Source organism: Brachyhypopomus gauderio, chromosome 13 (assembly GCF_052324685.1).
Source record: "Brachyhypopomus gauderio isolate BG-103 chromosome 13, BGAUD_0.2, whole genome shotgun sequence".
Classification (NCBI taxonomy): Eukaryota; Metazoa; Chordata; class Actinopteri; order Gymnotiformes; family Hypopomidae; genus Brachyhypopomus; species Brachyhypopomus gauderio.
In genome coordinates this window covers 13477325-13492129 of record NC_135223.1, presented here as the reverse complement: position 1 = coordinate 13492129, position 14805 = coordinate 13477325, and the positions used below count along the sequence as shown (strand labels likewise).

The 14805-nt window shown below is 50.1% G+C and overlaps 1 protein-coding gene across 1 annotated transcript in view; it reads left to right on the top strand.

Moving 5' to 3' along the window:
• The window catches only part of adarb2 (adenosine deaminase RNA specific B2 (inactive)), a 141076-nt gene extending 128055 nt beyond the window's left edge, over positions 1-13021 (top strand). The window contains exons 7-10 of the mRNA XM_076971218.1: positions 1-68; positions 3456-3634; positions 7177-7358; positions 12627-13021. The exon at positions 1-68 is cut by the window's left edge and continues 107 nt beyond it. Of these exons, the coding sequence (XP_076827333.1) occupies positions 1-68; positions 3456-3634; positions 7177-7358; positions 12627-12803 (606 nt within the window). The 3' untranslated portion in view covers positions 12804-13021. The remainder of the gene's footprint in view (positions 69-3455; positions 3635-7176; positions 7359-12626) is intronic.
• Positions 13022-14805: the final 1784 nt, after the last annotated feature.

Sequence of the window (14805 nt, the reverse complement as noted above, 5' to 3'; positions counted from 1 at the left end):
CAGACGTGGGACGGAGTCCTGCAGGGCGAGAACCTCGTCACCATGTCCTGCACCGACAAGATAGCCAGGTGGGTCCTGCTGCTGGAGACACCGTGTCCTTTAACACTCACTCAAGCCACAACTGCCCCCTGCTCTTAATGAACCCACACATCTCCATGGCACCTCCATCACCAGGTCCCCGGTGATATCGCTGCAGCAGCGGAGTGGTGTAAGGTTTATCTTTATTAGAGGATTACGTTTTATGAAGGCACGCCAGCCCTGTTTAAACAGGGCACTTCTTCCAGAATGTGTTTAATGATGGAAGGAAAGGTTGGCCTGATATTTGCCTGTGAGAAGCGTACGTCACCAGGACCCAAGGGCTGGCCAGACGCGCTGCCCGACTGCCTGCTGCTCGTTGGTGTCTAATGATGGCCGTTGTTGTTGAAGAGAGCGGATTTCATAATCCCACAGTAATTAGTTCTATAGTGGATATGTCATAGCATTAATCCATGTACTCCTGGGGTTCAAGTAGCTCTGGAGCCCATGGAGAGAAGAGAAGAGAGAGATAGGGAGACAGAGAGAGAGATAGGGAGAGGGACAGAGATAGGGAGAAAGAGTAAGAGAGAGAGAGATAGTGAGAGAGAGAGACAGACAGAGAGAGAGACAGTAGTCTGTTGGTACAGTTGTCCTCGAAAAATGTAGTTTCATTGTATCTAAAAAATAACTAATTTCACACTGTAAAATTTGTGAACAAGGAAATGATTAGGATGAAATGAGGTTTCTGTGTCTCCATGTCTTTCTTCCTCCGTATCTCACTATCTCTCCAGTTCTTCTTCCCTCATTCACTTATTCCCTCTCCCTTCCTCTCTCTCCCTCTCTCCTTCCCTCCCTCTTCCCCTTCCTCCCTCTCCCTCTCCTTCCCTCTCTCTCACCCTCCCCTCTCTCCATCACTCCATCTTTCTCCTCTTCTGTCTCCGTCTTTCTGACTCAGTTGCCTCATTTCTCTCTCGTTTGCACCCTGTCTGTCGACTCAGCTAATGTGTGAACGTCACCGTGCACACACACACACACACACACACACACACACACACACACACACACACACACACACACACACACACAAGCATGCACAGCTGTGTTTGCATTTATTACCATATGCTTGATTTAATTATGACCATCGGCTTCCCTCGGTTTCTACTTGTTGATGTTGTGTTCCTTAAGGTTCATGACAACCTTTAATGCGACCAGTTCAGCATAAGAAATACCATAAACAAGAAACGCAAACACATATTTATGGTGGTGCAGACGTGAGCAGCAGCTGTGACTACATGCACGTACCTCACCATGATGATTAGTGGAGGGGACTGACGTGTTGCACATATCAGGACTAAATGGTTCTGAAGAAGCTTTCTAGTGGGTTTCTCGGGCAGTGTTCTTATTACCAGGCATTAACCACCTCCACTCACAGTAGACATGATTTATAACAGTACAGACAGGTGAAGAGTAAGGACAGTCTTCAGAACTGTAAGGGCGGGCTTCAGAACAGGGAGGGCGGGATTTAGAACATTAAGGGCAGGATTTAGAACAGTAAGGGTGGGATTTAGAACTGTACACATGATATTTTAAGGATTTCTCTGACTGTCATAAATATGCACACAGAAACACATACAAACACTGACATGCATTCACATTCACTCCTACACACACACACACACACACACACACACACACACAGGTGAACATCTTCTGCCCATGAAGCTCTGTTAATTCAACCGATTTGATTCAGTCAGTCAACGCTAGGAATAGCCCGATTACATCTGGCCAGGTCACGGTCTGGGGTAAAAGCAATTACTCTGCAAAAAAAAAAACCTGGAATAAAATGAGAAGGGCTGTGTAGCTGCCACTGCAGTCCCTTCACCACACACCGTTCCTCAAACGCCCCCTTAACCAACCCCCAGCACACCCCCCTCTGGGCGGAGGGACTGGAGCTCAAAAGGTGAGCTGACCAAGGTCATGGTGAAGACCAGCCCAGGTTAGGGCCCAGTGAAGGGGACTCCAGCCGGATGACAGTGTCTCCAGGGCGCTGGAGACCCTCAGGCCTTCACACACAGCTGATGCACACTTACTTATAGGCCTGTCAGCCTCATTCTGGGACCTCTCATCATCTTTAACTCTTCACACAATCAATCATAGACACCTACCCTCCTCTTTCCCTCCTCCTCCCCTTTCTCTCCATCCCTCCCCCTTCTCTCCCTCCCTCTCTCTCTCCCCCTCTCCCTCTCTCTCTCTCCCTCTCTCCCTTCTTCTCTCTCCCTCCCTCTCCCTCTCTCCCCCTTCCCCCTCCCTCCCTCTTTTTACTTAAAAAGGAAAACCACACATACAGTTCTGCTGTTACTGTTTCAGAACTACAGTTATTTCCACAACTATTATTACTGTTATTGGTATTAATAGCAGTAAGGCATGGGGTGCTGATTCAACTGTGTGGATGTTTAAGTTGGGGGCCGTTAGAACTGAAGGCTTAAATGGTTCGATCCTTCATCATTCTGTAGGTTTATGTAGATGAACGCTTTATTTTAATGGTGTTGCTCATGTTACAGAGTGAAAGAGAGATGCTGACAGAGAGAGAGAGAGAGAGAGAGATTCCCATTTAAGTTCAAGGCAGATGGCTGTCTTTTCTGTCTTTTCTTGCATGAGATTAAAAGATGTTTCTAATTCACAGTTTTGCATTCTGGGCAAATGGGGTGAGAGAGAGAGGGGGAGAGAGATAGAGGGGGGAAATAGAAGGATAGAGAGAGATGAGGGGGAGAGAGATGGAAGGAGAGCAATGGAGAGAGAGAAGTATGGAGAGATAGAAAAAGGCAGAAAGGGGGAGATGCAGGGAGGGAAAGAGAGGGAGAGAGAGAGAGAGAGAGAGAGAGAGAGATATGGTCACTAGGTGTATGGTTCTACAGGCCTGTGGCTGGTGTTGCAGAGGTGTCCTGTGATTCGTGGATAGTGGTCGATGTTAATTGACTGTTCAGGGAGGTAAAAACTATAAACACGAGGGAGAAATGTGATCGCAATCATTACAGACATGATAAAAAGACATTAATTAACCGAAAGAACAATGCGGAAAATACAGTTACATAATGTTTGTAAGTGATTGATCTTTCGTAAGTTTATTAGCATATGCATATGAGAACACAAACAAGATAATAGGAAGAGAGACGTGTTTGTTTGATACAGTGAGAAATTCTGTTTTTATTTTTGGTTTTTTTTTTCCATAGAACATTCATTTAATCCCTAGTTTGAAATTAAAGTTGATGATTGTGATTTATCACCTCATGCTAAATGATGGTTTCATTCTTCTTATGTAACAGCCCTCCCTATCTCCTCTGATCGGAGCTTGTCTGTGTCCGTGTGTGTTAACACATTATGGCAACAGAAACAACTGAGCTACTACTACATTTTTCTCCATTCTTTTTTTGTTTGTGCAGGTGGAACGTGCTGGGCCTGCAGGGGGCGCTCCTCAGCCACTTTGTGGAGCCTGTGTACCTGCACAGTCTGACAGTGGGGAGCCTGGAGCACACGGGTCACCTCTCCAGAACCCTGAGCCTGCGCCTGCCCCACCTGCCCCTCCCTGCCTGCTACCGCCGCAGCCAGCCCGTCCTCTGCAGTACGGCCCGCCCCACCCACACCACCACCTCCACCCACATCACCCCCCACACCCCCACCACCACCACCACCCCCACCACCACCCACACCTCCACCCACACCACCCCCACACCACCACCCACACCCCCACCACCACCCACACCTCCACCCACATCACCCCCCACACCACCACCCACACCCCCACCACCACCCACACCTCCACCCACATCACCCCCCACACCCCCACCACCACCCACACCACCCACACCCACACCCGCACCCTCCCTGCTTTTGGACTTTATTGTCCAAAAGCCACAGGCAGGAAATAGCCACGTCAGATACAGAGCAGACTTTATGAACCAGAGGACAATGCATATAAATGAACTAACTGGTATTAGGTGTGGTATCACGCTTGGTATTAAATGTGTTGTTATTACATGTGGTTTCAAGCATGCTAAGTGTGGGTGTTAAGCATACCATTAGGATGTGGGTGGGGCTCAGAGCCTAATACAGGTACATGTTTGGTGGGCTTGGCTCAGAGCACATGTGTACACATTCAGTGGGTGTGGCTTGGAGCACAAACAGATTTGTACTCAGTTGGTGTTGTTTGGAGCACACACAGGTGTGTGTTCAATGAGGGAATTGGCACACACAGGTGTGTGTTCAGTGGGTGTGGCTTGGAGGAGATATATGTTCAGTGGGAGGGGCTTGGAGCACACATAGGTACACATTCAGTGGAAGGAATTAGGAGCACACACACGTATGTGTCCGTACTCCACAATGCCGTATTCCACGTCAGCATCGTTCAAGGAGGTCCAGAGTTTCCCCACACTTGCCTTGGCTAGAGGGGGAATCAGTGACCTTTGCAGAGCAAACAAAAAGCCACACCCACGCATGGGGGGTGGGGGGGTTCTATCTCCTCCCCCACCAGCTAGGAGGCTTCTGTCTCCTCCCCCCACCAGCTCATTGCCTGCAGCCTCCGCACTATTGGATCTGTCCTTCATCCCCATAATCAATCTAATCACACACCTTATCAGCTGCGAGGTGGGGAGGAGGCGCGTCGGAGGCACCAGGAGCGGCCGCGCCTCCCCCTGCGGTCTTCTCCCCGGCTTTGATCAGCTCTTCCTCCATTGTGCCTGCGCCCTTGTTGGGGGAGAAAATGGCCTGGTTATTTTAAGCCTGGCTGTCGAAAAAGAACAGAGGTCCCCTCGAGCGGCGCTGGGCTGTTATCACGCCGGAGCAAAGCACTCTTTCGTCCAATCAATGAGTCTGTCCTTCAAACGCCACTCACGCGTGCACCGCGGCCTCCGCCTTTAACGCTTACAGCCCTCGTCTGTTAACGGTTAACAAAAGGAGTGCAAATACTAATACAGGGCACAAATCCAGACGCTAATCACCGCGTGGCGGCTTTAATTCGTGTAGTCGCACGTTGTGGGGAAGACGTTCTCGATTAAAGCTGAAATAGCTGGAGTTACCTGCCAAAAAGACCAAGACCCAGAACGATGTCTGGCATAGGAATTGATCAAGATTTCATGAAGAGGAAGAACAAATCAAACGGTCCATTAGTGAGATGTAAGAGTGGAGACAATGAGGCATTCAGAATGAATGGACAGAAATAAGAGGAAAGAGAGACCAAGAGAGACACAACAGAGAGGGAGAGAGACATAAAGAGAAAGGCAAGGACAACAGAGAGAGACGCACACAAAGAGAAAGGAAGTCTATTACCGCATGGCAAAGCAATAAGAGAGAGGATCATTGTCATGGTGGCAGGCAATTCATTCCACCTGTTCAAGAAAGCACAGAGAAAGAGAGAATAGAGATTTGAACGTGCTAGGTGGGGGATTATTGGGCAGCTAGCATGCTAGCTCTTTCTGTTTGCCATCATTGAGAGCAGATTTCATCCTGTGTCCCATTCTCCACCTGTTTACTTTGTTATTGAAAACATTCATGAGGTTCAGAGTGATTTGGTAAAAGCTGTAGCTCACTGACACCATTAGAGTTAGCTCACGGACCGCTAGATTTAGCTCACAGACAGATATAGTTTTCGTCTCTTACAGATGGCTTTAACTTTCACACTTGTTGTTCTATTGTCAAACCAACAGTGGTCCAGATTACATATGAAGAGGTTCAAGGTATTTTGTTTCAGTCTTTGTTGTTTTTCGGCCATGAAAAACAACAAAATTCACAGACACATACAGCCATTTTCACACTGCACCAGGAGTGCTGTGTGTCAGCTGGTGTGCAGACTGCTAACAGGGCTAACATGGCGTCATCCACCTGTGTCCTCCGCCCCTAGGGCTCCGACTGAGTGCCACACTAAGTGTTGGGAGGTGTTGATTGAGTCTGAGAGCTTTTGTGTCCGCCGCTGATGTTTAGCATGCAGGAAGAGCATTTGACGTTTGCGTTAGACCTGGGCTTGTGCACGAGTGAACCACTCCAGCACTCACGTGTAATTAAGTAGTCAAAAGTGACCCGCCTCTGGGTCTGCTCTCCTGGTTTATCTTCTCATCATGAGTGACTTCTTGTTCATACACACATTCTCTCGGAGCGCTAACTCCCTAGCTTGCTCTGTATACCCATCACTCTCTATGTGAATCTCACTATTTGGGGCAGGAAAAAACTTTTAGCTTTGTGAAAAATATCTTAATTATTTTTTTTTTTGACGTGATAACCTCACCTTCAGTCTCTGAAAACCTGATCCAGTTCTGAGGCTTGCTAGTGGACTCACCTGTAGTCATAGGCAACCAATCCAATTTAGTGTCTTGCCAATCCAATTTAGTGTCATGCCAATCCAATTTACTGTACTATGAAGTTCACTGACAGATGGTAACATGCCTTGTTTTCGGAACAATTGTGTTTCCAGTGCCCTTTTTCAGAACTGACCTGAAAGGGTAGTGATGTCTGGGTGTTCTGGCATCCGTACAACACCACCTGCCCTTTGGTGAGATCTGGGTCACTCATGAAAGAGCCCGTTAATGGCGGACACAACGGAGGCAGGATACAGGACTCTGGTGGACTCGTCAGCCGATAGAGAAGTGTGGTGGTTAAACAGCGCAAACTGTGGGGGTTTATGATTCAGGAATTGTACAGAAGGTACAGCAATGGAGGGGGAGTGCCTAAAACACTAATCACTTACGCTCTAGGGTTCTTTAACCATGCACTTGTGCCTGCATAGCAGTGCTTTGTGCATGAACACTTCTGAAGATGGTTGCCACACAGAGATAGCGTAGCATATTTAAAGGCTAAGTTATACCTAACACCCTCATAACATGGAGCACGGAACATGGCGGTTTGTCATGTTAGTTATAAAGCCGGTGGATAGCATAGGCTAGCCATACCCTCAGACTGTCAGTTTGGTTAGTGATAGCCTGCCTGTATGAGGATGAAACTAAATACATATGGGAGACATAGCTGTATTACTAGTGTGCTAGGTGTGCTAGTGCTGTGAGATGTCACTTAAAATGCTCTTTTAGGAAACCGTTTGAATCTCAGTAGATTCTTTTGAAGCTCTTAGCAGGGAACTGTAGCGTCTTTCACAGGAAGCTCCATGTGGTTGTGTTGTAGGCCTCAGCAGCAGCGGGTGGGGGCAGCAGGTGAAGTCTCCGTGCTACAGTGCCAACTGGACCATCGGGGATGACCAGCTGGAGGTGATCAACGCGTCCACGGGGAGACGGAAGGATGGCGGCACGCCATCACGACTCTGCAAACACGCGCTGTTCTCCCGCTGGAGCAGACTCTACCGCAAGGTGAGCAGTGGCAGCCCCACTACCAACCCCACACACACCCACACACCCCACTACTAACCCCACACACACCCACACACCACACTACCAACCCCACACACACCCACACACCCCATTACCAACCCCACACACACCCACACACCCCACTACCAACCCCACACACACCCACACACCCCACTACCAACCCCACACACACCCACACACCACACTACCAACCCCACACACACCCACACACCCCATTACCAACCCCACACACACCCACACACCACACACCCCACTACCAACCCCACACACCCCATTACCAACCCCACACACACCCACACACCACACACCCCACTACCAACCCCACACACACCCACACACCCCATTACCAACCCCACACACACCCCACTACCAACCCCACACACACCCACTACCAACCCCACACACACCCACACACCACACACCCCACTACCAACCCCACACACACCCACACACCCCATTACTAACCCCACACACACCACACACCCCACTACCAACCCCACACACACCACACACCCCACTACCAACCCCACACACACCCCACTACCAACCCCACACACACCCACACACCACACTACCAACCCCACACACACCCACACACCCCACTACCAACCCCACACACACCCACACACCCCACTACCAACCCCACACACACCCACACACCACACACCCCACTACCAACCCCACACACACCCACACACCCCATTACCAACCCCACACACACCCCACTACCAACCCCACACACACCCACACACCACACACCTCACTACCAACCCCACACACACCCACACACCCCATTACCAACCCCACACACACCCCACTACCAACCCCACACACACCCACACACCCCACTACCAACCCCACACACACCCACACACCACACACCCCACTACCAACCCCACACACACCCACACACCCCATTACCAACCCCACACACACCCACACACCCCATTACCAACCCCACACACACCACACATAGGGCTGTCGCGATAACCGCAGTATAGCAATACCGCGCTATTGACGAGAAAACGTACGGGACGTTAACCGCAACGTACGGGAATTAACCGCAACAACCGCAATATTTGTGTTTTTTCCCATGCAAGGGGAAAGTGCCTGTGCAAGAGTTAAAGTCATTTTCCCATCAACCCCCTGTAATCATCCGGTGCGGCTGATCAACAATCCGTCTCCTTTTTTTCAAAAATGGAAACTACGGAAGATGCTCTGGTCAAAAAACAAAACGCGACTTCGCCGGTTTGGGAGCATTTCGGGTTCAAGTCAAATCCACGCAGATCCACTCGCCTGGTGGCGCGTCAATGAGGCTAGATTTCCTCTGCTCTCCAAAATCGCCCGCAAGTACATGTGCATTTGTGCAACAAGCACACCATCAGAGCGAGTTTTTAGTACTGCCGGGAATAATGTTAGCCCTTTCCGCTCCTCACTGAAACCACATAAGGTGAATATGTTGGTTTTCTTAGCGCGCAACAGGGACGTGACAACTCAGGTTTAAGCTGAGACGTTATTCTTCTGGTTAAGGAAAGATTTCGTTTTATTGATTTATTTATTAAATTCTCTTTTTGTGTTTAAAATCTCGTTTAAAATATTTATCCTACACTTTTAAGAAAGCGAAAGAGCATGGGTTCTTACTGCATCTCATTTGACTTCTTCTCTATTTGACAATAAACACATATTTAACTGCTCTTAAAACTATGTCTTCTTTGCAATTTAAAAACAATAAGAACCCCTTTATAATAAAAACAATAAAACAATTATATAGCTCTAAAATTAAGATTTTAGACGACAAATGACGCATATCGCGTCATACCGCATATCGCGGTGTTGAGCCACCATAAATAACCACAGGGAAATTCTTTCACCGCGACAGCCCTAACCACACACCCCACTACCAACCTCACACACACCCACACACCCCAATACCAACTCCACACACACCCACACACCCCAATACCAACCTCACACACACCCCAATACCAACCCCACACACCCCACTACCAACCCCACACACACCCCAATACCAACCTCACACACACCCACACACCCCAATACCAACCCCACACACACCACTACCAACCCCCCACACACACCACACACCCCACTACCAACCTCACACACACCCACACCCCACTACCAACCTCACACACACCCCACTACCAACCTCACACACACCCCACTACCCACCCCACACACCCCACTACCAACCCCACACACACCACACACCCCACACACACCACTACCAACCCCACACACACCACACACCCCACTACCAACCTCACACACCCCACTACCAACCCCACACACCCCACTACCAACCCCACACACACCCACACACCCCACTACCAACCCCACTCACACCCCACACACACCACTACCAACCCCACACACCCCACTACCAACCTCACACACACCCCACTACCAACCCCACACACCCCACTACCAACCCAACACACACCACTACCAACCCCACACACACCCCACTACCAACCCCACACACCCCACTACCAACCCCACACACACCCACACACCCCACTACCAACCCCACTCACACCCCACACACACCACTACCAACCCCACACACCCCACTACCAACCTCACACACACCCACACACCCCACTACCAACCCCACACACCCCACTACCAACCCAACACACACCACTACCAACCCCACACACACCCCACTACCAACCCCACACACACCCCACTACCAACCCCACTCACACCCCACACACACCACTACCAACCCCACACACACCACACACCCCACTACCAACCTCACACACACCACACACCCCACTACCAACCTCACACACACCCACACACCCCAATACCAACCCCACATACCCCACTACCAACCCCACACACCCCACTCACACCCCACACACACCACTACCAACCCCACACACCCCAATACCAACCCCACACACACCCCACTACCAACCCCACACACCCCACTACCAACCCCACACACACCACACACCCCACTACCAACCCCACACACACCACACACCCCACTCACACCCCACACACACCACTACCAACCCCACACACCCCAATACCAACCCCACACACACCCCACTACCAACCCCACACACCCCACTACCAACCCCACACACACCACACACCCCACTACCAACCCCACTCACACCCCACACACCCCACTACCAACCCCACACACACCCCACACCCCACTACCAACCCCACACACCCCACTACCAACCCCACACACACCCCAGTACCAACCCCACACACACCCACAACACCCACACACCACATACAACCCCACAAACCCATCCACACCCACAAACCCCCCCACACCACATACAACCCCACAAACCCCCACTAATACACTCACATCCCCACACACACACCACACACATACCCACAAACCCCACACACACCACATACAACCCCACAAACCCCCACACATACACCCACACACACCACATACAACCCCACAAACCCCCACACATACACCCACACACACTACATACCCCCCCTACACACACCACATACAACCCTACACACTCTGCCACAAACCCCCACACACACCCACAACCATAAACACCCCACACACCCTCACACACACAACCCCACACCCCCCACACCACTGCATCCTAACCACATAATTCTTAGACTATTGCATGCTACTAATGGCTGACTGCCTTGCCCTTTTATGAATATGTATCATCAGTACCATTAACAGCCTGGGCACATTTCAGACACTCGGCCAATTTCAGCCAAATCATTTTGTCACATGTTACACGAGAGTAACTTTTGCAGAGATACTTGACACGAATACACAGTCAGGCTGCTGTCTTATTCTGGCTTACTGTGGAATACAGAATCAGGCATTTCAATTCATTAGAGGGTGTTCACTGGGTGATGGATCAGGTCATGCAGGTCAGGTGGTTAATAGCAGCAGGAGAAACATGGCAGACCATAGCTCTGGTGGCTGAGGGTTAGGTTTAGGGTTAGGATTAGGATTAGGTTTAGGGAGGGGAGGTTTAGGATGAGCATCTGGGTAAGTGTAGAATAGAGTTCCAGAATAAAGTCAGCTTTGTTCCAAACAAGAACTGGAAGGGCCTCTTATGTCCAATTTCATTCTTATTTTATTACTATTGCCACTCCCCAAATCTCATGTGCTTGTACAATGAAAAACAAGTGGATCTGCTGAGAATGATTCCCCCGTCTGTGGTGAGTCCGAAGGCGTCCTCATTAACCGTGGATGGAGCACTCGGCCCTTTACACTGGGCAGAGCAGACGTGAGTGTGGCTGGCCCAGCCAGTGGGAGATAACACCCCGTTATGTGGATCATGTCCCTGTTCAGGCTCACCTTCTAACAAGACACACACCCACATGGAGAGACAAGTCCTGCTGAAACACACACACACACACACAGATGGACAGCGACTGTGTTGTGACTCATTTGAAGACGCCAATTAAGAGGCAACATCCCTCCCCCTCCCAGCGACACACTTTTTCAGGTCTAGACCACAAACCACTTCAGCAGAAATTAGAATTATCGTTCCCACTAAAAACACGGCCAGCTGAACTCACATGGCCTTACAGACCCAGACCAGAAATAAAAGGTCTTGTTTCCATTTGACTGTTTACGCACCTGTGCAGAATGGCAGTGCGATCGTTCTGTGCTCAGGCTTTCAGACAGTGACAGAAAGGCCAAATCAGCACGACAAGCCCTTACTCCACCTCAGACGTCAGCCATCTTTCTTTCGCTGCTCCGTCGGAACGCCAAGCCCAAGGTCCTGCGTCGTAAACGAATTTCACTTCCCAGGAAAGAATAACGGTATTCTTAAGAATAGTAGAATAAGCGGACGGTCTCCGGCTGCTCCGCCAAATGGCGGCAGTTAAAGTTCGGAGTCGGAGGCGCTGGTAATCACGGGAGAGACACTTGAGCTAGCTCCCATGGCAGTCAGAAACGGTAGAGCACACACGCTAATCTCCAAAGAAACTTTACTTTTCTTCGCTCCTCTTCATCTGCCACGCAACTTCCATCTTCTTCTTTTTGTGTGCGCCCGTGTGTGTGTGTGTGTGTGAACACGCGACAAAAGAAATGCACAAAAGCTCAGAGAATGTTCAATTGCTTGTGAAATTTAAATGGGGAGATTACACAGCTGTTGAAGTTCCCTGTTTGTGCCGCCTCATTCGTTTTGTTTTGCTCCCTCTCTCTCCCTCTCTCTCTCTCTCTCCACCCTCTCCCTCTTTCTGGCTCTGCAGCTGGTGGTGAGTGGCCTGGGTTCGAGAGACACACCTCTGACGTATGGCGAGGCCAAGCAGGCTGCTGCCTCCTATCAGACGGCGAAGGAGAAGTGGTGTTGTGTGCTGCGCGAGGCCGGCCTGGGCACCTGGGTGCGCAAACCACCCGAGCAGGAACATTTCCTGCTGGCGGCGTGAGACGGCAGGAGCCCGCGGGACACCACATGACATTGCACGAGACTGTGACATCCCACGTGAGTTTGTCCGGAGACCACAGAAGACCATAGAAGTCGATCTCTTAACCTGCATTCTCCACGCGGCTGGTGAGGCAGGCAACCCGTTACACTCAGGGCAACAAGGCCCTGCAACAGACGCCAGCCCCACCCATGAGAAGAAGGCAGTCACAACCCCCCCCCCCCCCCCCCCCCCCCTCCTCCACGAAGGGGGACCTCGAAGGGCAATGATTCTCACAACCTCACACACAACTTAGAGTCCCCTTTTTCTGATCACCTGCAGCCGTCACACTAGACTAAAAGTGTGTGTGTGTGTGTGCGCGCGTGTGTGTTAACCTTCACCAAAGTGAAAGGCAGCAGCCATCTTGTCATCACTTGCCCGTTTCCGGATGGTTGGCCCCTGTAGAGTTCTTGCACACTGTCCAATTAAGAGCCCTGTCAGAGTGATGTTCCCCTCACACTCACTCGCTCTCTCTCTCCCTCACGTTTTCTTTCTCTTTCTTCGTTCTGTTCCCCCTCCTTTTCACACGTACACAAGTGCTCAGTTACTCTCTGTAATGATTATAAAAAAGGAAAATGAAAAAAAGAGGGGGGGGGGGGTTTGACATTGAAAAGACAGGTTAATTCAGCCCCCTCTCTGGGGGGTGTGGGGAATATGGAGTGGGAACACAGGTAATGGTGACAAGGTAACATAAATGGTGCCATTAAGACCTGCTGGGTCTGTGCAGAAGGCTCAGCGTGGCAGGCTGCTGCAGCATGGAGCGTTCACACCTTCCCCGTCCCCACGGACGGGCGGTACGCCGTCTCTCCCTTACGCACTACCGCTATACACGTAGGGAACAGGGACACAGGGATCGTGCAGTGACGGCACCGGCGCTGTCCGACCGGGTCGTCGCGTAAGGCCCGGGGTTGCTGATCAGTTTGTTCATAGTTTGATTTACACCCCCTGTGTGATGTTTCTTAATGGCCCTATTTAACCTGGATGTACACAGGCAGCATGCCGGTCCTGGTCAGCCATTCTGGCTCTGACCTGTGGGTTTCCTCTCCCACCATGTGCAGCTCCAGAGTTTAGCATGTGAGCTTTATAGTTACCCAACGAGGATAAAAAAACAAGGAAAACCTAAACAAAAAAAACATTGAATCTCAAGTATTTCACTACATGACGTGTTTTGTAGTGTGGGGCCTGGCTCTATTGGGAAAGGGGAACAGGGGATCTCACCAAGCAGCTCAGAAGGATCACACACAGCACACAGCGCCCCAGAGGGAACACCTCTTACCTCTTCTTCTGTAGGACACTCTTAGCCTTTGGCTAATCTGGGTTTGGGACACCTTCCCTAGTTAGACTACGATGTAAATGGTACAGTGGCACGCCCTCATGGGACCCCTAATGTGAACAGGAATGCAGCGTGTTGGGTTGAGATCGTGTTTGTATGGTTTCCTCACGCGGTGCCCCACGCCCCACCTGCAGCTGTGAGGAAGACGTTTTGTTCATTGTTAGTTCAATTTTAACCTTTACTAAAACTCTGTCTTGGAACAACCCTTTAAAAACCTTTATAAACTGTAACAGCGACCCCTAGTGGTTACACAAATGTTCATTTTCACCTCTCGTTGCCATCGTCTCCCAAACAATTATAAAAAGGATCCTGAAAATTGCATGAATCACTATTTTTGCTGCCCTCTGTGTTTCCTGAATGTGTGATTAACAGTAGTTTGATAGGCAGATGCAGTACTATACAGTAGGTTAGTTTGGAGAATAGCTTCTTACTGTCTTCCCAGTCTTGAACACATTTACAATGTGTAATGAGCTCATTTCTGATCCTGATCCTGTGAAAATCCTCTTGGCAGGCATCTTAAAGGGTAGCGTGTAGGGGTCGTGCAGGCCGTTGTCATGGCAGCCGGACCAACTGGACTTACTTTTCTCTTCCATTCTGAGAATGAGTGCGTTTCCAACATCAGCCCTGGTTAGG